The sequence below is a fragment of the Prionailurus bengalensis genome, chromosome E3, assembly GCF_016509475.1.
Source record: "Prionailurus bengalensis isolate Pbe53 chromosome E3, Fcat_Pben_1.1_paternal_pri, whole genome shotgun sequence".
Classification (NCBI taxonomy): Eukaryota; Metazoa; Chordata; class Mammalia; order Carnivora; family Felidae; genus Prionailurus; species Prionailurus bengalensis.
The window spans coordinates 23,193,215-23,214,289 of record NC_057357.1 but is presented as its reverse complement, the minus strand read 5'-3'; the positions used below and the strand labels follow the sequence as shown (position 1 = coordinate 23,214,289).

The 21,075-nt window shown below is 41.7% G+C and overlaps 1 protein-coding gene across 2 annotated transcripts in view; it reads right to left on the bottom strand.

Moving 5' to 3' along the window:
• Window positions 1-5,532: 5,532 nt before the first annotated feature.
• The window catches only part of PALB2 (partner and localizer of BRCA2), a 28,005-nt gene continuing 12,462 nt past the window's right edge, over window positions 5,533-21,075 (bottom strand). For both annotated transcript variants that reach the window (XM_043560275.1, XM_043560276.1), the window contains exons 7-13: window positions 19,864-20,025; window positions 18,207-18,292; window positions 16,146-16,307; window positions 14,768-14,884; window positions 10,704-10,791; window positions 7,997-8,145; window positions 5,533-6,011 (exon numbers count right to left, since the gene is read on the bottom strand). In XM_043560275.1, the coding sequence (XP_043416210.1) occupies window positions 5,804-6,011; window positions 7,997-8,145; window positions 10,704-10,791; window positions 14,768-14,884; window positions 16,146-16,307; window positions 18,207-18,292; window positions 19,864-20,025 (972 nt within the window). In that variant the 3' untranslated portion in view covers window positions 5,533-5,803. The remainder of the gene's footprint in view (window positions 6,012-7,996; window positions 8,146-10,703; window positions 10,792-14,767; window positions 14,885-16,145; window positions 16,308-18,206; window positions 18,293-19,863; window positions 20,026-21,075) is intronic.

Below are 21,075 nucleotides of genomic sequence, written 5' to 3'. Positions count from 1 at the left end.
ACAGGAAAGGAACTTAGTTTTATTTATTCTCCGAAAGTTGTGAAATACATTTGTTTAAAAGCGTTTTTTTTTTAAATGTTTATTTTATTTATTTTGAGAGAGAGAGAGCGCAGGTAGGGACGGGGCAGAGAGAGAGAGGGAAAGAGAAAACTGAGCAGGCTGTCCGCTGTCAGCCTGTCAGCGCGGAGCTGCAGGCGGGGGGGGGCTCGAACCCACCAACTGTGAGATCACCACCGGAGCAGAAATCAAGAGTCCGATGCTTAACTGACTGAGCCACCCAGCGCCCCGTTTAAGGAGTTTGATGCTGCAGTTATTCCACAGGTATCAAAATTACTTAATATTAATATTAATCAAAATTATTTAATATAATCAAAATAATTATAAACAATATAAATGTGAAAAAATCAGAATCAATTTAAATACATGTTGGCTAATAAATGTGGGAACTACAAGAAAACAATATACAACTTTTAAAACTTAACAATAGTTCACAAAAATGGAGTAAGTGGGAGAAATTTAAACTGCTAACCTCATACTTTCTTAGCCAGTAAATTGAAATGACTCCAAACTCGGAAAATTGCCTGGATGAACAGTCCAATAATGCCTTCAGTCTTCTGTCTAGTTTTTTTTTTTTTTAAGTTTTTATTTTTATTTATTTTGACAGAGATAGTGGGGGAGGGGCAGAGAGGGAAAGAGAGAATCTCAAACAGGCTCCTTGAATGTCAGCACAGAGCCCCACGTAGGGCTCAAACCCACGAACCGTGAGATCATGACCTGAGCCGAAACCAAGAGTGGGACACTCAACTGACTGAGCCACCCGGGCGCTCCTCTGTTTCTTTTTACTTTTGTTACATTCAAATATACAGTAGAGCTAGGCAGTAATTCCAGTCCGGTAATGAATGAACAAACACTGAGCACATACTTGATGTAGTAGGCATGAAGAGTATTGCTGTGAGGTCCCTGCCCTTCAGAGGTACACAGGCTAATGAGGGGGACTGTGACATTAAGCAATACATTAAATACCGTGTCTTAAATTTAGAGCGTATGTTCAGAGTGCTCAGAGGGTGGGCAGTTAGCACAACACGGGGGAGTTCCAGAAATGCTCCGTGGAAGATGACAAATTAGCAGGGGAAGTAGATCAAAGCGGAGGCAAAGGATATTCCAGGCAGAAAAGACAGTTTGGCATGAACTACAAACAGCTCGTTATGGCAAGAGTATTGATTATGTGGGGAATGGAGTCAGGAAGCTAGAAAGGTGTCCAGGGAGCTTGTGATGCACGTTGGCAAACCTGAACTTTATTGTTCAATTGAAGGGTTTGACCAGGGGAGTGATAAGGTCCCACTCTAGCAACAGAATCTGTGGATTTATGGAAGACAGGGGTGGGGGTGTGAAGGTGGCCAGAAGGGCCTGACCTGTGGCAGGGGCCATGGGCATGAAAGACCTGAACTGGAAAGAGATTTAGGAGGGAAAAGAAAGCAGCAGGGCTAAGTGAATGCATGATTAGATAGGAGAGGAAGGAATCTCAGATTTTTGGCTTAGTGGGTAATGGTGTCAGCAGTTGAAACAGAACACACAAGGGGGAAGATAGCTCATTCTAGTGCTTCTAGATCATCTGGTAACAGTCAGTTGGACATAGGACTGGGAAGCTCAGAGAAGAGACTAGGGCTGGATGCAGGTGGGGATGAAAACCTCTGGAATACATCTATTCTGAAAATGTAGGGTTTTGGGGGCACTTGGGTGGCTCAGTTGGTTAAGCATCCGACTCTTGATTTGGGTTCAAGTCATGATCTCACGGTTCGTGAGGGTGCATACTGCTCATGTGCACTCTCTCTCAAAATAAATAAAATAGAGGCACCCGGCTGGCTCAGTCGGTTAGGCGTCCTACTTTGGCTCAGGTCATGATCTCACAGTTCGACTCGTTTTGTTCGAGCCCCGCATGGGGCTTTGTGCTGACAGCTCGGAGTCTGGAGCCTGCTTCAGCTTCTTTGTCTCCCTCTCTCTCTGCCCCTCCCCCACTCACACTCTGTCTCTGTCTCTGTCTCCCAAAAGTAAAATAAACATTAAAACTTTTTTTAAATAAATAAAGGCTGAAAGTGTAGATTATTTTTTCAAAAAGCTTGACTAGGAAGAAAGGAGTGTAATATTAGGGGTATATAAGAGGTCAGTGGAGGAGGCCTCTGGCCTTGTTTTTAGACTAGGAGAAACTTTGGCATGTTTATGGGCTTAAGAAGAAAGGAAGTTGAAGACATAGGGCAGAAGAGAGAAGTGGCAGTCAGTACAGGTCCCTGGGAACAGGAGAGGATGAGACAATAGTGTAAATGGGCTTGAAGGAAGGAGGGACAACTGGTGGGTTGGGGGGTGATGTATGGAGGAAGCTGACAGTTGATGTTTATACATCGTTTGATGGGGGTGCTACTGGAAAGCACCAGTGCCCTCTCTGAAATCTTCCCAGCTTCTGAGGATTTGATCCCAATCTTAATATTCAACCTTTCACCCTACAAACCATGGAGACTGACATTTTCTCTCTAGGTGTTTGCTGAAGGAAAAAGTAGGTCTCTTAAAGTATATCATTTAAATAAGAGGTGATTTATTATTTTTGACCAAAAGGACGAAATGTAACACAGAAATACAGACAGGTCGTGGGAAGAGAGGGTTCCAATTGTGGGCTTAGCAGGTTATCAGGCTCTTCCTGAGTGCCCCCCCTTCTGTTAATGCTGCACGGTCACATCACAGGTCTTTCCTGGAGTGTCACCAGAAAGGAGCAATCAGTCTGGTCTGTCACTGGTGACTTAAGCAGATCTAATGGGCCCTGCTCCTCAGACTCCAATGAGATTTTCTGGTCCAGTTTTCTGCGGAAATAGAAGGCTGCCTAATAAGCAGTGCAATGATGGCGATGGAATCAGGATGCTGGAGAAGCCTGGTGACCACTGCCTGCACTGCCACGGACAGTCTGGTTGGCATCACCAGCAGCAGGACGATTCCTGAGGCTCTGTTTTCTCTCCCCAAGACTGGAAAGCCTCAGCTCAGGTATCACCTCCTAAGAAAGGCCTTCAGGGACCACCCTATCTAAAATAACAGATCTGCAGGGGGCGCCTGGGTGGCTCAGTTGGTTGAGCAACAGACTCCTGATTTCGGCTCAGGTCATGATCCCAGGGTAGTGGGTTTGAGCGCTGTGTCAGGCTCCACGCTGAGACTGGAGCCTAATTAAGTTCCTCTCTCTCTCTGTGCTCCTCCCCTGCTCGCTCTCTAAACAAACAAATATATCTGTAAAAATAAGATAACATACCTCCTATACTCCCTCGCTATCCCTCCCCCTACTTTATTGTTCTTTTTTTTTTTTTAATTTTTTTTTCAACGTTTATTTATTTTTGGGACAGAGAGATACAGAGCATGAACGGGCAAGGGGCAGAGAGAGAGGGAGACACAGAATCGGAAACAGGCTCCAGGCTCTGAGCCATCAGCCCAGAGCCCGACGCGGGGCTCGAACTCACGGACCGTGAGATCGTGACCTGGCCGAAGTCGGACGCTTAACCGACTGCGCCACCCAGGCGCCCCTATTGTTCTTCATTGTACTTATCTCACTGCTTCCCAGCTTTTTTTGTCTGTTGGTGGGGGGAGATGTTTATTTTTATTTTCTGTCTTCCCACTAGAATGTAAACTCCAGGAGAACAGACTGCCTGGCTTGCTCACTGCTGTAGCAACTAGCACATAACAACTAGCATATAACAGATACTCAATATCTTAATGAACATACAAATTTCACAACTGTGGGATGGTACTCCACAGTCTATTTTATTTTTATTTACTTATTTTCTGAAGTTTATTTATTTATTTAGTAATCTTTACACCCACCATGGGGCTGGAACTCAGGACCCAGAGGTCAAGAGTTGCATGTTCTTCCGACTGAGCCCCTATGCAGTCTATTTTAAATTAAAGGCACTACATGTTACTATATTTGGATTTAACACAAGAAAAGAAACAGAGGGGCGCCCGGGTGGCTCAGTCAGTTGAGTGTCCCACTCTTGGTTTCGGCTCAGGTCATGATCTCACGGTTCGTGGGTTTGAGCCCTACGTGGGGCTCTGTGCTGACATTCAAGGAGCCTGTTTGAGATTCTCTTTCCCTCTCTCTGCCCCTCCCCCACTATCTCTGTCAAAATAAATAAAAATAAAAACTTAAAAAAAAAAAACTAGACAGAAGACTGAAGGCATTATTGGACTGTTCATCCAGGCAATTTTCCGAGTTTGGAGTCATTTCAATTTACTGGCTAAGAAAGTATGAGATTAGCACATTTTGTCATCTTCCACGGAGATTTCTGGAACTCCCCCGTGTTGTGCTAACTGCCCACCCTCTGAGCACTCTGAACATACACTCTAAATTTAAGACACGGTATTTAATGTATTGCTTAGTGTCACAGTCCCCCTCATTAGCCTGTGTACCTCTGAAGGGCAGGGGCCTCACTCTTCATGCCTGCTACATCAAGGCAATACATCAAGGGGCAATACTCTTCATGCCTACTACATCATGTGCTCAGTGTTTGTTCAGTCATTACCGAACTGGAATTACTGCCTAGCTCTACTGTTTTCTTGACTCTTAAATCTTAGAGACAGTATGTTTCTCAGGATTCCTGAGTAAATTAAATCTTTGTGAAAAGCCCTTTATTATCTTTATGTGCTAGCAAATAAAAGTATCTCATTCATGCCAGAGATAGTGGGAACAGAATGAGTGTAAAAAAGTTAAATCTTTTATGCAAGTGTATCAAGGGGAAATTATGAAGTTGCCAAAAACCACTCGAGTAAACACCATAAAAAGGTATTTTTAAAAGAGAAGTAATTGGGGCACGTGGGTGGCTCAGTCGGTTAAGTGTCTGACTTTGGCTCAGATCATGATCTTGTGGTTCATGAGTTCGAGCCCCACGTTGGCCTCTCTGTACTGAGAGCTCAGAGCCTGGAGCCTGCTTTGGATTCTGTCTCCCTCTCTCTCTGCCCCTCTCTCTGCTCACATTCTGTCTCTCTCAAAAATAAACATTAAAAAAAAAAAAAGTAGTACAAATAGGTTATATGGATCATGAATATATACTCTCAGTAAGAATGTTGAGCAAATAAATACTTATCATATGGGACAAAATTTCCAATGATACCACCAGATTGGGACTGTAAACATCTGTCTCTCAAAGTCACACAGGCAAAGGTAAAGATGATGGGCTCAGGACATACCACTGTGTTGATTCAAAGTGACTCTGGGGGCGTCTGGGTAGCTCAGTCAGTTAAATGTCCAACTCTTGATTTAGGCTCAGGTCATGATCTCACGGTTTGTAAGTTTAAGCCCAGCATCGAATGGGACTCGATCTCACAACCGTGAGATCATGATCTGAGCCGAAATCATGAGTCGGATGCTTAAATGACTGAGCCACCCAGGCACCCCTGAAATTTACTTGTTATACAAGCATCACTGACTAAACATTCTAGTTACAAAACAACTAATTGTTCAGAAAACAATCTTAAAAAGATAGGGAAAAAGTAACAGGCCAAGCAGAAGGTATCAAAATAAATATTTATTAATACTGAAGCTTTATGTACACCTTTAAAAGCAAATGTGCAGATGTGAAGAATTACAAAAATCAATCTAAGATCCCTTCTCCCAAAGTAAGTATAAATGAACATTCAAGATCAGTAGTGCCACTTACATTCAGAATTTAAAAAATGTGCCTTAATGGAATACAAGTAGTTATTTTAAATGTCATCCAGATATTCTTTAAAAAGTACTAAGTGGTCAAAAATTCCAGAGCACTGTGTTTTCATCTAATTAGTTGCGGTAGACAAATATATTTCCATCTTTTTGTCCGGCCAACAAATGAGAATGTGTACCTGACCATTTAACGAAAGACCAATGTTGGTCAGAGACAGGTGGGAGGAGGGCAGTACAATGACCCAGAAGTAAGTCCCAGATGGCGATTGTTCCAGAAGTCAATACTGCCGCTGCAAAATGATCTTTCACATCACCTTCCAGGAACCTAATAGCAAGTAGAGAAGAAACAATTCAAATCATATATCAAAAGAATTTTTCGAGTTAAGCCAAAGTCATGCTCCCCGAAGCAACAAGAACAGAAATACCTGGAAATGTGATGCCCATCTTTGAAATCCCAGGGCAGCTGGCAGGTGTGCTGTAGTTCCGGACACAACCGTGCGTCCGGGTCCCAGCTGTGTCTGATGTGTCCCGTACCACCCGCACCCCAGCTCTCAGCAGCCTGCCTCCCACTCTTCAAGCGGGCCATGCTCCAACCACCTCAGTGTCTTGGCTCCTGCTGTTCCCTCTCTCATGTGCTCACTTAGCAGGGCTGGGATTCTGCCATCATGCAGGCACGTCACCTCCCTAGAAAGATCATCCCTCATCTCCCGTCTAGTGTAGGGCAGACGTGTACTCTGCTCCCTGTCATGTTATAGGTTTTATTTTCATCGCACTTTTCACTCATGAGATGATCCTGTTTCCATACTTGGTGGCTAGCTCTCCCACCAAGATGTACACATTGTAAAACAGGAATCTGTCTGTCTTTTAGAGACGGGGGCGCTGCAGTCAGTTGCCTGGATCTGAATTCTAACAAAGTAAGAGCTCTGTGACCCTGGGCAAATTATTTAACTTCATCAGTAAAATAGGAATATGATATGAGTACAGCAAAGTACTTAATACACGTTAAGGGCTTAATATAAATTAGTTGTTATTCCTCACTGCCACATCACCAGCATCTCGAAGAGTCAACCTTCAGTGAATGTTCTGAGTGAACCAAATGGTATTTTTTTTATCCCAGGCTCCCACCCAACTTTGTGTGACTGACTCCAGACACATCTGAAACTCCACAAAGTCTTCCTTGACAGTCTCTCCCTAACCCTCCACTGCCAGTTAAGGTGCTCCCTCCATCCTGTGTGCTCCCAAACACTACAATACTCATGGTATTTTGTGTGCTGAACATTAGTCTCTAGTTGCCTCCTATTTCCATGAGATTAGAAACAGTAGTGCCCTCGGAACTGGCACCAGATAGGTATCAAGGTTTGCTAAATAAATGAGTTTGAAGAGTGACGAAGGAAATGCTTGATTGAATAGTTCTCTTTATCCTAAATTTCTAGGCCAGCGACTACAGTTCTCTCCCCAAATCCAAAGAAACGAGTTCTATACGTAAGCACGTATTGCAGATGACAGTCCTGAGGTTCTTGGTGAGCTAAGAACGTTTGCAGAAATGCCACTTCTGGCTAAGGGCACAGGGAGAGAGACCATCTTTTAGAACACTAATGCAGCAAGCTTGGCACAAGATCCCCAAAAAACACAGAAACATACATTGCACCTACCAAGGTTCCTTATCCTTGTAAACTGTTAAAGCTAGACTTTGTGATCTTGATTTACTAAATCTGTTTTCTGTCTCTGCTGTGCATTTCAAACAATAATAAAAGTAATCTCTAGGAATGACCCTTCCGGGTGTGGCTGGGGTGGCCTAACAACACCAACACTACTTTAGAGCTCTAGAGAGCTCACAGAACACCTGGGATACCAATAACGGTATCACTGATAAATAGATCTTCTCATCAGTCAGTAGATAAATATGAATTGCTTGCACGATGGAGACTCGTCAGATTTCAAAGTAAAAGAGGACTTCCCAAAGTAATATTTAAAACTTTCTTAATTTAGGTTTTACGGAAAGGACATTTTTGTAGAGAATATTAATTACTTAATTTGCATTTGAAATGTTTTTGTTATGGGAAAAACAGGGTTTGAATACACATAAAATAACCTATCCAACCCCATAATGGTGGGGATAAGAATGTAGGGAACCTGGGATTTGACTGAGATCTACTAAACTTTACACTTCTTCCTACTTGACATTCTTACTATGGTCTGCAGTATTTCATGTTTACCATTCATCTAAGTGACACAAAAACATCTGGTTTTTTGTATTTGCACACGTGCCTTCCAAAATGTCATACTCAGTGAACAGCAGCACACACTTGCCTTCCAGCCTGCCCTTGGGGAAGACAGTAGAGCATCACACCCACACTCAGGGTTGTCTTAGGGTTAATCACAATCAGCTGAAACACGGGGCTTCCCAACGGCTCACTCTCTTTGGCACAAGGATGGCTCAGGACAACAAACAGGAGCCCCTAATTTAAAACAGAAATGAATAACCAAATAAATCAGCAAGAGTATGCTGGGAAAAAGATAGGGTTGGCAGAGACAATACCAAAGAATTACAAGAATGATCAAAAGTCTCAAGTATCCAGGATTTAATCACTAAATCACTAGCTCATTTTTCTTTTCAGGCAAACTGTTGAGATGATCACTGAGCTGGCCTTCTGGCTTCTCTAGGTCAGGGCTCAGTCAGTCTTGTAGGTGGGAACAGAGCTGATTCACCAATTTCCTCCATCTTAGACACTACTAACATCTCATACCATCCATTTGGAGAAATGTCGTCACAGGGAAAGAGGGCATAGAGACATGCAAACGGAGTCCTCAAACTACAGATATTCATTGGCAAGTTGGTTTTTGAAAATTCAGAACACATTTTCCCATAAAAATAATCTTGTAAGTGGTGATTCAATTTCTAGGCCAGTCTGCATTGCCAATTTACGCTTCTAGAACAAGAGTAACAAAAAAAAAAAGACACCATCACCTATGGTTGTTTCCATGGGAAAATGTGTTACAGACCTCTCCCGGTTTTAAAATTATATGATCTAATAATAACATGATTGTGTGTGGAGACATATATATCACACAGACATACACACACTCACGGTTGTATATGCATATGTTATATATTGAAAGTAATTCTCTTTGGAGGTAAAATGGAGAAAATTAATTATGAACCATCTTAGGATTAGTAACATTAATTTCTACTTTATACATTTTCTAGAATGAATGAATTTTTATAATAAAATGAATTACTTTTATAATTAGAAAATCTAGTCAAGAAAAGGCTAGGGGCACCTGTGTGGCTCAGTCAGTTAAGCACCCGACTTTGGCTCAGGTTATGATCTCGTGGTTCGGTTCGTGAGTTTGAGCCCTGTGTCGGCTCTGTGCTGACAGCTCTGACTGAGCCTGGAGCCTGGAGCTTTGGATTCTGTGTCTCCCCCTCTCTCTGCCCCTCCCCTACTCACACTCTGTCTCTCTCTTAAAAAATAAACATTTAAAAATTTTTTAAATAAAAAAAGAAAGAAAAAGTTCGATGTCATATACTTAACTAGGGTTGGCAATTACGGCCCACAGGCCACATCTGGCTCACTGCTTATCTCTGTATGACCCACAAGCTAAGAATGATTTCTGCATTTTGAAATGGTTGAAAAAAAGAAGAAAAATCTTTTATGATATATGAAAAATCATAGGAAATTCAAGTTCTGGAAGGTTTTAACATACAAAAAGTTTTACCTGGAACATGGCCACGTCCATGCGGTTTCATTTTATCTATGGCAGATTCTCTGCTACAGCAGTAGAGCAGAGCACTTACAAGAGAGACCATGTGGCCTGCCGACCTGAAGGTATTTACCATCTGGTCTTACTAACACAAAAACTTTGGCGATTCCTGCACTAAATTATTAAGTTATTTCCAGAGGTTGGCTTCATGGAGTTTTATCTACTATCTGAAACATTTCTGTGTTAAATGCTTTAGTATCAAATAGGTATTAGTGTTGTAATAACAAAGATACAAAGTTATTTCAATGCCTAGTAGGTAAATGTAATAATTTCAGAGATGAATTCAACCCTCTTATTTTAAGGATGTAAAAAGGTAGCCTCAAGATAATGTGACAGATTATATAAGATCACACATCTTCTGAGTTCAATTCCACAGACCCAGCCAGGCCAGGGAAAGTTACAACCCGTGTATTCCAAGCGTGTGGTATTAATGCGCACGGGGTTGCCACTGAGGCTGCGAAAGTCAGTCTCCATACAAGTGTGAAGCCACCCGCTACCGCCTCTGTTGTGGCTCGATGGTGGGTACTTAAGGGTTACCTCTGACTCCTGGACAGCTGCCTGCAGCCTGTTCAGATGTCCAAACTAGACTGTAAGTCAAGTCTATTAACACAATGGCTGAGAAGCTGTTAACACTAAAGCCTAAGGGAAAAACACATCTAGGACCATTTAACCATCCTCTCTAAGGGTATGTGTTCACATCATAAATCATTTATGGCAATGCAGTTGAGAGCCAAGTCTGGTAACAGGCATGATATTTCTTAGTACAAACTCACAGCTAGAAATAAACGTTTGCTCTTAGGACATACAGCCAGAAAATTTATCAAGCCGTCATATTATACCAATACTTATTTTCATCCATAGATTTCAAGAAAGAACTAGGGTGCCTGGGTGGCTCAGTTGGTTAAGCATCTGACTTTGCTTCAGGCCATGATCTCATGGTTTATGGGTTCCAGCCCCACATCGGGCTCTGTGCTGACAGCTCAGAGCCTGGAGCCTGCTTCAGATTCCGTGTCTCCTTCTCTCTGCCCCTCCTCCACTCATGCTCTGGCTCTCTCTTTCTCTCAAAAATGAATAAACGTTAACAAAAATTAAAAAAATAAAAAAAGGACAAACACTGTTATCCAATTTTGAAAAAGATACACAACAGAGAGGGTCTGTTAATTACTTCTTACTAAGTTACTGCTCTTACTCAGTGAGACCAACAGCCACACACAAAGCAGACACAAAGTGGTCCCAACAGATCACTACTTACCATTTCAGAATAGGCTTTGTGACAGACTGAAGCTTGGTAGGAATCACCAATGTGCATCTTTTTCAGGAGCTGACCAGTTTTTAAATTCCTTAGACACCAAAAATAAATAAGCTGATAACATTCTTCTAGCAAACTGGTTTTCACATAATATCCTGTTATTTATCACAGCATACTTTAGGAGGTGACCAAGGGAGAAACTAAGGGACACAGTACCTTAGTTTTGTTTAATTACATTTGTGTAGTTACATTTGTTTAGTTACAGACTGAGCTACAAATAGGGACTAGAGGTTGACATTGCCAGTAGTTAAACTTGACAGTCCCGCCTGAGATTGAATCTGCTACGTCACTAGGAATAAACCTCTCTGGACTGCATGAGGAAAGTTTATTTATCTTATTTGACTGGGTATGGAAATTAGGCACATGGTATGGCTCCAGCATTATGATTTTGTCACATTTCTTATTATGCCTAAATTTTCCTTGGAAGACAATGGTCAGGAAACCAAATTTATTTAGATAGGAGACTACACCTAAAATAGATTTAGAATTCTGTTTCTATTACCGTGTTTATACTAGAACTAGACCAAGGTAACAGAGAAAGATGGAAAGACTGAGGTGGGGTAAAAAATGGAAAAAGGAAGAGAGAAGAGGGTGAATATAAAGAAGAAACAGTCTGGGGTGCCTGGGTGGCTCAGTCGGTTGAGACTTCAGCTCAGGTCATGATCTCACGGTTCTTGAGTTTGAGCCATGCACCGGGCTCGGTGACGACAGCTCAGAGCCTGGAGGCTGCTTCGGATTGTGTGTCTCCCTCTCTCTGTGCCCCTCCCTGGCTTGTGCTCTGTCTCTCTCTCAAAAATAAACATAAAAAAATTTTAAAAAAAGAAAGAAAGAAGAAACACTTTGTTGGAACCACTTCTTAGCTTTACTGAGCATTTGTGACGTTGATAACTGCTCTATCATGGAACTCTACTGATGAAAACCCTCAGCTGACTTCCCCTTAACCAAAACATAGAGTCCATAATCTTTTTCATAGTATCTGTAATCCTCACGAATTCTGTGCTACGATCCTACATTACTGTTCCCTATCATGCATATTCCTGGCTCTGCACCTTTGTTCAATCTATCCTCCCAATGACCTCCCCAATCCTGACCAATTCCCATCTCTGTTACGGACCAATGAATGCCCTTCCATTCTTTATGGCCTCGATTATGTCCTGCCTCCAGCTAGCAGCAGGAGCTCAACTTAGACTCTCTCACTTCTCCCTGCCTACACCAACCCACAGAAATCTCCTCTCCTCCACTTCCCTTCATTACTGTCCTTGTGCCTCATTTTTAATTTAATATAGACTGTAACAGGGTGTAATGTATTCATTCAACAAATATTTCTGAATCTTCTGTGGACCAGGTTCTGTGTATAAAAACAAAAGACGGAAATCTAAATGCTCATGTACATATGCAAGGTTTTCCTTGCCAGGGACACCAATGGGTTTATCCCCTATAGAGGTTAACATATGCTCTATATTTAGTAACTGCTCTTTCCTCAAGTCCCAAAGCACTCTGTCCAAATTTCTATCACTTTGACCTTGTCTGAATTGTACAGGAATTGTATGCTTTGAATTGTAAATTGAACTGTAAAGCAATCTTACTTACTGACTAGATTTTAGAGGTTTGAAACAAGGATTCATATCTACATCTCTCACAGAAAACAGTATATAAGTAGAGACTCAAATATCCATTAATGATTGAAAGATGGGTGCTCAGTTAATATAGCTTAACCAAAATTAAATATTTAAACCTTCAGCAAGCTTCAAAAAGGGCCACTTGAACCTTGAGTATAATATGAATCACTTTAGACATTTAATACATCAGGAGTTAAACAGGAAAGGTGACCAACAAAGTACATAGAGCCCAAAAGGTAAATGAGAACTTTTGATACACAATATGATCCATACATCTTTGAGTAAGTAGCCTACACAAGGTGTTAAGACAGGCCCTGAGAAAAACAAAAGGTATGTACCCATCTTCAAGGACTTCCATAACACAAAGTAGCATACGCTAAGTTAAAAAACAAGAGGCAATATTGGGGTGCCTAGATGGCTCAGTCGGTTAAGCGTTCAACTCTTGGTTTCAGCTCAGGTCATGGTCTCACAGTTTGTGAGTTCAAGCTCTGCAATGGGCTCTGCGCTGACAGCACGAAACCTGCTTGGGATTCTCTCTCTCTCTCTCTCTCTCTCTCTCTCTCTCTCTCTCTCTGTGACCCTCCCTCCACTTGTGTTCTTTCTCTCTCTCAAAATAAGTAAATACATTTAAAAAAATTTAAGGGCAATATTTAAAAACTTAAAAAAAAAAGGCAATATGAATTCAGAGAGGGAAATGTCAATGAAAGTTGAGGCATTACAACAGAGCTCAAAGCAACTATGGGACTGAAGATACCCCTTAAACTTAGAACTTACACTTTGAAGCTAAGTATAAAGGTCTCTCCTCAATCTCAAATTCTGTTGCAATCCATTATATATATAAAATGCTAAAAAAATTACTCGTAGGATGGGAAGAAAACAGGGAGCTGAGGAGTATGGACTAGCTGGAGAGAAATTTTTGTACCAAGGCATTGGGGAAATGGAAGCTGAAGAAAAGCAAACATTGTGGGGAGGGGAGGGCTGGGAGGAAGAATGTTAATACAGTAAGAGTATGGAAGAAGATCTGGAGGTAGGATATTGATTGATGACAAGGAGACCGATTGCTAGATTATATTAATAGTTCAAGAACCAAATAATGAAGGTCCAGACTATTGAAATACCAGTAAGAACAGAAAAGACAACTTTGGTAAGGAATATTGTCCCCAAATTAGACCTCCATGCACAAACACTGAGCTAATGCCAGAAGTGGAAACCTGCTGCTCTAGACAGTAGGGCCATCTGAAAACACAGTCTCCTGGCAGATTAGGACATGGTCATATTTCAGAGGCCCCCAGGTGGGGAGGGGACAAAGATTCTCTTAAGGACCATGCTCTCCTGGCTTATTCCTAGAGAGTTAGGGTTGGACAGGGCAGAACCAGTTAAAGGAGAGGGCTTCTGAGGGGAAAAAAAAAAAAAAAATTAATTTATTGTCTTAATACAAACTAACCTTGAAAGTACCTTTGGCTGGGTAAGGTTCTCCCCAGGGTAAGGAAAGAGAAGTGGCTGGGGACTCCTTGACTCTGGTTTCCCCATCACAAATTTGTTAACCTGGTTCCTCTAATCAGATATATTTTATAATTTTGGATTGTAGACAGTATGAATGACACATCACATAAACTCTGGATTCTGTTAGATTCCTCTAAAGAATATTGATTCCCACCCCCCCGCAGTAAACAGTTAACTTGGCTTACCCAAAATTCCAAATGCTGATCTTTTTGCCTTACCTGGGCTGCTTCAAGTCTGACCTGTACACATGTAGTTTAAAGGCTAGCCAGATTACCAGGTAAAGATTATAGCTCAGAATTTGAGGCTCATTCTTCAGCTCTCTCTTTATGGGGATTTCTCTTCCTCACTTGCTAGCTGCTGTGGTCACCCTGAACTCTGTCCTTTGGTTCTTTAAGTCAGGGCCAGAAGGTTTTCTCTCAGGCTTTTAGTCCCCCATGTGCAGACTAGGGCTTGCCCTCTGGCTAAAAGCTGTAGGAACAGGAACTTGCCTACTATTTCCTATTGACCACTCTCCAGTATCTTTCTTCTTTTTCTCATTCCCCAGTGCCTTCAGATAGTTGTTCTTTATACTTTGTGCAGAGTTTATAGTTATCTGAGGTAAAAAGAGTTGGTTTGATAAAAGCCATCAACCAGAAGGAGGAACAACTGTACATTTTTGACAATGGTAAAATTTCATTTACTTTGAAATAGTCTACTCGGACTGATCTTTTTTCAGAATGTCTGAATTAATATGATGTTCTTGTTGAGACAAGTATATGTCATCTGACAGGAAAAAACAAACAAACACAATCATACTTACAGAGTCTCTAATCTTAACAACCCCATGAAATTGGAGGTATACCCTCATATAAGAGAAGAAACTGAGGCCCTCAAGAGAAAGCTTACCAAATAACAATGTTGTTCATTACAGTAGTACCAAGCAGAGCTTCCTGCACCCCTTGCACCTCAGCAAAAGTTAGTACAGTCTCTTCAGGGGACATCAAAAATTGTTTTTCTTTGCTTCTGCATTTAAAACAGTATTAAAAATTAGCACTTTGTACCAAAGCAGTTTCTAAACAGCCCTTCTACATATTGCTGAGCTATGCATAACATGCACTAATCTGACATCAGAAAAAATTTCAACTAGAAAATGTGTATTAAAAACTTTCTACAATAAACATACACTACTTTTATATTCTCTACCTGGATATATTTGCAAGCACCTCAAATTCATCATATCCAAATTTAAACTTGCCAGGGGGGCCTGGGTGTCTAACTGACCCAGTAAAGCATCCTGTCCAACTCTTTATTTCGGCTCAGGTCATGCTCTCGGCTCAGGTCATGATCTCATGGTCATGAGATCGAACCCTGCATGGAGCTCCAAGCTGGGCATGGGGCCTGCTTAAGATTCTCTCTTTTCCTCTCCCTCTGCCCCTCCCCTGGACATATGCACTCTCTTTCTCTCTCAAAAAGACAAAACAAAACAAAAAACTTGCCACCTCTCTCTTTAAACCTTGTGTTCCTTTCTGCATTCCCATCTAAGTGAATTGTATCACTGTCTACTCAGGTGACAAATGTAGAAACCTGGATGTTATCCTTGTCTCTTCCCTCTCTATCTACTCAATCACTAAGCCCTAATGATTTTAGTCTCCTCTTTCTCAAATCTGTCTGCTTCTTCTCATGTCCACTAATACTTTGCTAATTTAAGCAAGCAATTATTTGTCTCTTGCCAAGATTACTACAGGTCATGAATAAATAAGACAAGAAGGTCCATGACCTCTGTTATTACGAAACACAGGTAAATAATCACAATAAAGCGTAACAGACACAGAGGATGTTATGAATTCCATTTGAAATATGCTGAATCTGAAATACCCACAAGATGTCTAATAAATAGGCATACAGATCTAAAGGCTGGGTTCAGAGCTAGAAATATACGTTTATAAGTGGTCAGCACCTAAACAGTAATTTAAGGACTGGAAACCAAGTGCAGAACAAGAAAAGGGTCTAGGATCTGGAGGCACATGTGAAATCTGAGGGGCACATGGAGATTTCAAAGACTGAAGAAAGAATAAACTGTTTGCTGAGCCTCTCCACTCCACTGGCTTCCTCCCTGCTACATCCAGCTTCCTCCTCTCTAAACCACTTCGACGAAACAGCCTAGTGTTGAGGCAGACCCTGCCATTCGATCCTGCAGCCCAGAAAAACAAGAGGCTAGTGATCTGACCTTCTCTGAAAGCCTGTGATAAAAGCATTCTTTAATAATGAAAATCAACCATCTTACCTTCCATCTTCTGCAAATGTCATGATTTCCACTCGTTGGTCACAAAGGGTCCCACTGCTACTGACTAGCCTCCTCTCTGTCAGGCCAAGCACAGCTTTTATATTTCCAGAACTCAGTAGCACTTGCTTTTCACATCCACCATCAGAGGAACAAAGTAATGACCTAAGCCAAGTATAAAAGAAAATTGGAGAAGAGTAAGCCTTTTTTTTTTTTATTTTCAAATATTTACTTTTGAGGGGGTGCCTGGGTGGCTCAGTGGGTTAAGCATCTGACTTCGGCTCAGGTCATGAACTCACGGTTCATGAGTTTCAGCGCCACATCGGGCTCTGTGCTGACAGCTCAGAGCCTGGAGTCTGCTTTGGAATCTGTGATTCCCTCTCTCTCTCTGCCCCTCCCCTGCTCTCACTGTGTCTCCCTAAAAATAAATAAACACTAAAAAAAATTTTTTTTTTTTTTTTTTAAATTTTTTTTTTTCAACATTTATTTATTTTTGGGACAGAGAGAGACAGAGCATGAATGGGGGAGGGGCAGAGAGAGAGGGAGACACAGAATCGGAAACAGGCTCCAGGCTCTGAGCCATCAGCCCAGAGCCCGACGCGGGACTCGAACTCACGGACCGCGAGATCGTGACCTGGCTGAAGTCGGACGCTTAACCGACTGCGCCACCCAGGCGCCCCTAAAAAAATTTTTTAATTATTTTTTTTTTAGCATATGTGCTGCCAAAGTGAGCACTTTTTAATTTATTTTTGAGAAAGAGAGTGTGTGTGCACACAGAGAAGGGGCAGAGAAAGAGGGAGACCAATAATCCAAGCAGTCTCTGTCCACACTGCCAGCAAAGTGCCCAATGCAGGACTTGAACCCAAAAACTGTGAGATCATGACCCAAACCAAAAATCAAGAGTCAGACGCTTAACCAACTGAGCTACCCAGGCACCTCTAGGAATTAGCCTTTAATATGAAAGGACTAGGGGCGCCTGTGTGGCTCAGTCAGTTAAGCATCCGACTTTGGCTCAGGTCATGGTCTTGCGGTTTGTGGGTTTGAGCCCCGCATCAGTCTCTGTGCTGACAGCTCAGAGCCTGGAGCCTGCTCCGGATTCTGTGTCTCCTCCTCTCTCTGCCCCTCCCATGTTCATGCTCTATCTCTCACTGTCTCTCAATAATAAATAAACGTTAAAAAAAAAAAAACTTTATTTATTTATTTTAATGTTTATTTATTTATTTTTGAGAGAAAGCATGCAAGGAAGGGGCAGAGAGAGAGGGAGATGGAGAATCCCAAGTAGGCTCTGTGCTGTGACTGCAGAGCCCGGTGCAGGGCTCAAACCCACAAACTGTGAGATCATGACCTGAGCTGAGATCAAGAGTCAGACGGACGCTTAACTGAATGAACCACCCAGGTGCCCCTAAGGTTCAATTTGTTTTTTTAATTTTTTTTTTTTTCGACGTTTATTTATTTTTGGGACAGAGAGAGACAGAGCATGAACGGGGGAGGGGCAGAGAGAGAGGGAGACACAGAATCGGAAACAGGCTCCAGGCTCTGAGCCATCAGCCCAGAGCCCGACGCGGGGCTCGAACTCACGGACCGCGAGATCGTGACCTGGCTGAAGTCGGACGCTTAGCCGACTGCGCCACCCAGGCGCCCCCTGTTTTTTTAATTTTTTAAATGCTTATTTATTTGTGTGTGTGTGAGAGAAAGACAGATTGCAAGTGGGGGAGGGGCAGAGAGAGACTGAGACACAGAATTGGAGGCAGGCTCCAGGCTCTGAGCTGTCAGCACAGAGACCGACACGAGGCTCGAACTCACGAACCGTGAGATCATGACCTGGGCCGAGCTCAGACGCTTAACCAACTGAGCCACCCAGGCACCCCTCCTAAGGTCCAATTTTAAACGGAAACTTGAGTCAGGGATATAATTCTATCACTAGGTTTTTTTTGAAACAAATAGCTCTTGATCTAAATTTAGATTCTTTCAAGATTCAAGCCTAGGTTATGACTTGCACTCAAAACAAGCTGACAGAGACAAAGATGAGGGAAAGAACAAAATTACTCCTTGAGAGTTACATACCTGATTTCCCTGATTTCCAAATTTCCCAAAGCCACGCACACGAGGTTACAAACATCAGGCACTGGAACTATCTGTAACACTGGAACCTAGATAAAACAAAAATAGCCAAAAATTGAATTTGGTTGTTTCATTTTTTTTTTAACAATATAGTTTATTATTTAAAAAAAAAATTAAATTTATTTACTTTTGAGAGACAGAGTGTGAGCAGGGGAGAAGTAAGAGAGAGAGGGAGACACAGAATCTGAAACAGGCTCCAGGCTCTGAGCTGTCAGCACAGATTCCAACACGGGGCTCGAACTCATGAACCACAAGATCATGATCTGAGCCAAAGTCAGACACTTAACCGACTGAGCCACCCAGGTGCCCCTGGTTGTTTAATTTTTAATTAATCTAAATTTTCCAAAATCTGTCACATTCCCTTCTATTCTCACTGGACCAGGATAGTTTCAAACACTGAACAAAAGTTTAGCAAACACCCTCTTTTTATAAGCTGCAAATCCAAATAAGTTATAGGCAAAACTGTGTATATAGCAGCACTTACTTAATGAAATCTACAGTTCTAATAATAAAGGAAAATTTAAATAAATTCTGGCAGAAGTGGACAAAGGGAACATCATGCAGTCATTTAAAATAAGTTTATTCACATAAATAAATATTTATTGACCACCACTATAACAAAGCACAGTGCTAAAAGCTATGGATATATCAAAGAACAAGAATGAAATTTGCTAAGAGTAGATCATAAATGTTCTCACCAAAAACAAACAAACAAACAAACAAACAAAAACTATGTGAGCTGATGCATGTTAATCAACGCGATTGTTGTGGGAGTGCTTTCTATATATATCAAATCATCACAGTGTACGCCTTAAATATATTAAAATTTTGTCAACATTACTTCAGTAAAGGTGGAGAAAGAAATAAAACTCAAGTATGAAGAATATGTAGAGGGGCGCCTGGGTGGCTCAGGTCATGATCGCACAGTTTATGAGTTCAAGCTCCGGCCTCGGACCCTGTGCTAACAGCTGAGCCTGGAGCCTGCTTCAGACTCTGTGTGTCCCTCTCTCTCTGGAGCCCCCAACTTGTACTCTGTCTCTCTCTAAAATAAATAACCATTAAAACTTTTTTAAAATTAAAATTAAAAAAAAAAAAAAGAATTATGTAGAAACAAGGAAAAATGTTTGTATAAGTGAGAAAAGGCAAATTTAAAAATTTTAAGCACATTAGGACTGCAAGCACGTAAGATACATATGAAGGTGGACAAAGACTAGAAGAAAATATATTAAGAAAGGAATCAAGAAAAATGTTTTGGTGAGGGGTAAGGAATACAAGTATCAGCAAATTTAGAAGTCAGAAAAGACACGAAATTCTAAGCTTCTCCAACATATCTAGTATAAAAATCCATTTCCCGAAAAACAGGTGATAAAGCAAACCAGAGCACAACGTTAACTGTAGAATCCAGATGGTAGGCATATGGGTACTCACTGTACAACTTGTCTCTATGTTTGACAATCTGCATAATGAAATGTTGGAAAAAATTACTGATCCCTCTGTTCTGCCTTACATGGTTGTAGGTCCCATTCTTGGTAAGCTGCCCATCTATATTACCACGTAAATAATTGCAAAGACCTCTCCCAGCTCTAAGATTCTGACTTACCTCTGTAAAGTGCCAGGAATAAAGTTTTTCCCACTGCCAAGTATCTAGAGGTTTCCAAAGAGAAACTACGTATTCACAGGCAGTTATGATACATGGCTCTTTGAAACCGGCTATTTCCCACCACATGGCACTCACGTCCACGGAACAGGAACCAGAAGGATTCTGAAATAAATAGCAACAACACTTATGTTAAAGGGATACTTGGGGGTCTGTTTTTGTTTGTTTGTTTTTAATGTTTATTTATTTTTGAGAGACAAAGAGAGACAGAGCATAGCGGGGGAGGGGCAGAGAGAGAGGGAGACACAGAATCTGAAGCAGGCTCTAGGCTCTGAGCTGTCAGCACACAGCCTGATGCAGGGCTCGAACTCACAAGCGGTGAGATCATGACCTGAGCCAAAGTTGGATGCTCAACCGACTGAGCCTCTGAGGCGCCCCACTTGGGGTCTGTTTTATGAATAGAATATGAATATAGAATATGAACATGAAAAGTGCTGGGTTCCAAGGATTAAATGAAATACTAAGTAAATGTAATTAAAGTTTTATACAGGTCAAAGCTGGCTTAGTTGGTGGAGCAAGTGACCCCTGATTTTGGGGTTGTGAGTTTGAGCCCCACATTGGGTGGAGAGATTACTTAAAAATAAAATCTTAGGGGGCACATGCATGGCTCAGTTGGTTAAGCACCCAACTTTGGCTCAGGTCATGATCTCACGGCTCATGAGTTCAAGCCCTACATCGGGCTCTGTGTTGACAATTCGGAGCCTAGAGCCTGCTTCGGATTCTGTGTCTCCTTCTTTCTCTGCCCTTCCCCTTCTTGCGTGTGCACTCTCTCTTTCTCAAAAGTAAACATTAAAAAATTTATAAAAATAAAATCTTAAAAAAAATTTTTTTTAATGTTTATTTATTTTTGAGAGAGAGAGAGAGAGAGAGAGAGAGAGAGAGAGAGAGAAAGAGCGCAAGCAAGGGAGGGGAGAGAGAGAGGGAGACACAGAATCCAGAGCAGGCTCCAGGCTCTGAGCTGTCAGCACAGAGCCTGACATGGGGCTCGAAACCACGAACTGTGAGATCATGACTTGAGCCAAAGTCAGACGCTTAGCTGACTGAGTCACCCAGGAGCCCCCAAAATAAATAAAATCTTAAAAGGAAAGAAAGAAAGAAAGAAAGAAAGAAAGCAAGCAAGCAAGCTTTGTGAGTCTTATGTAACTAAAAAAATTG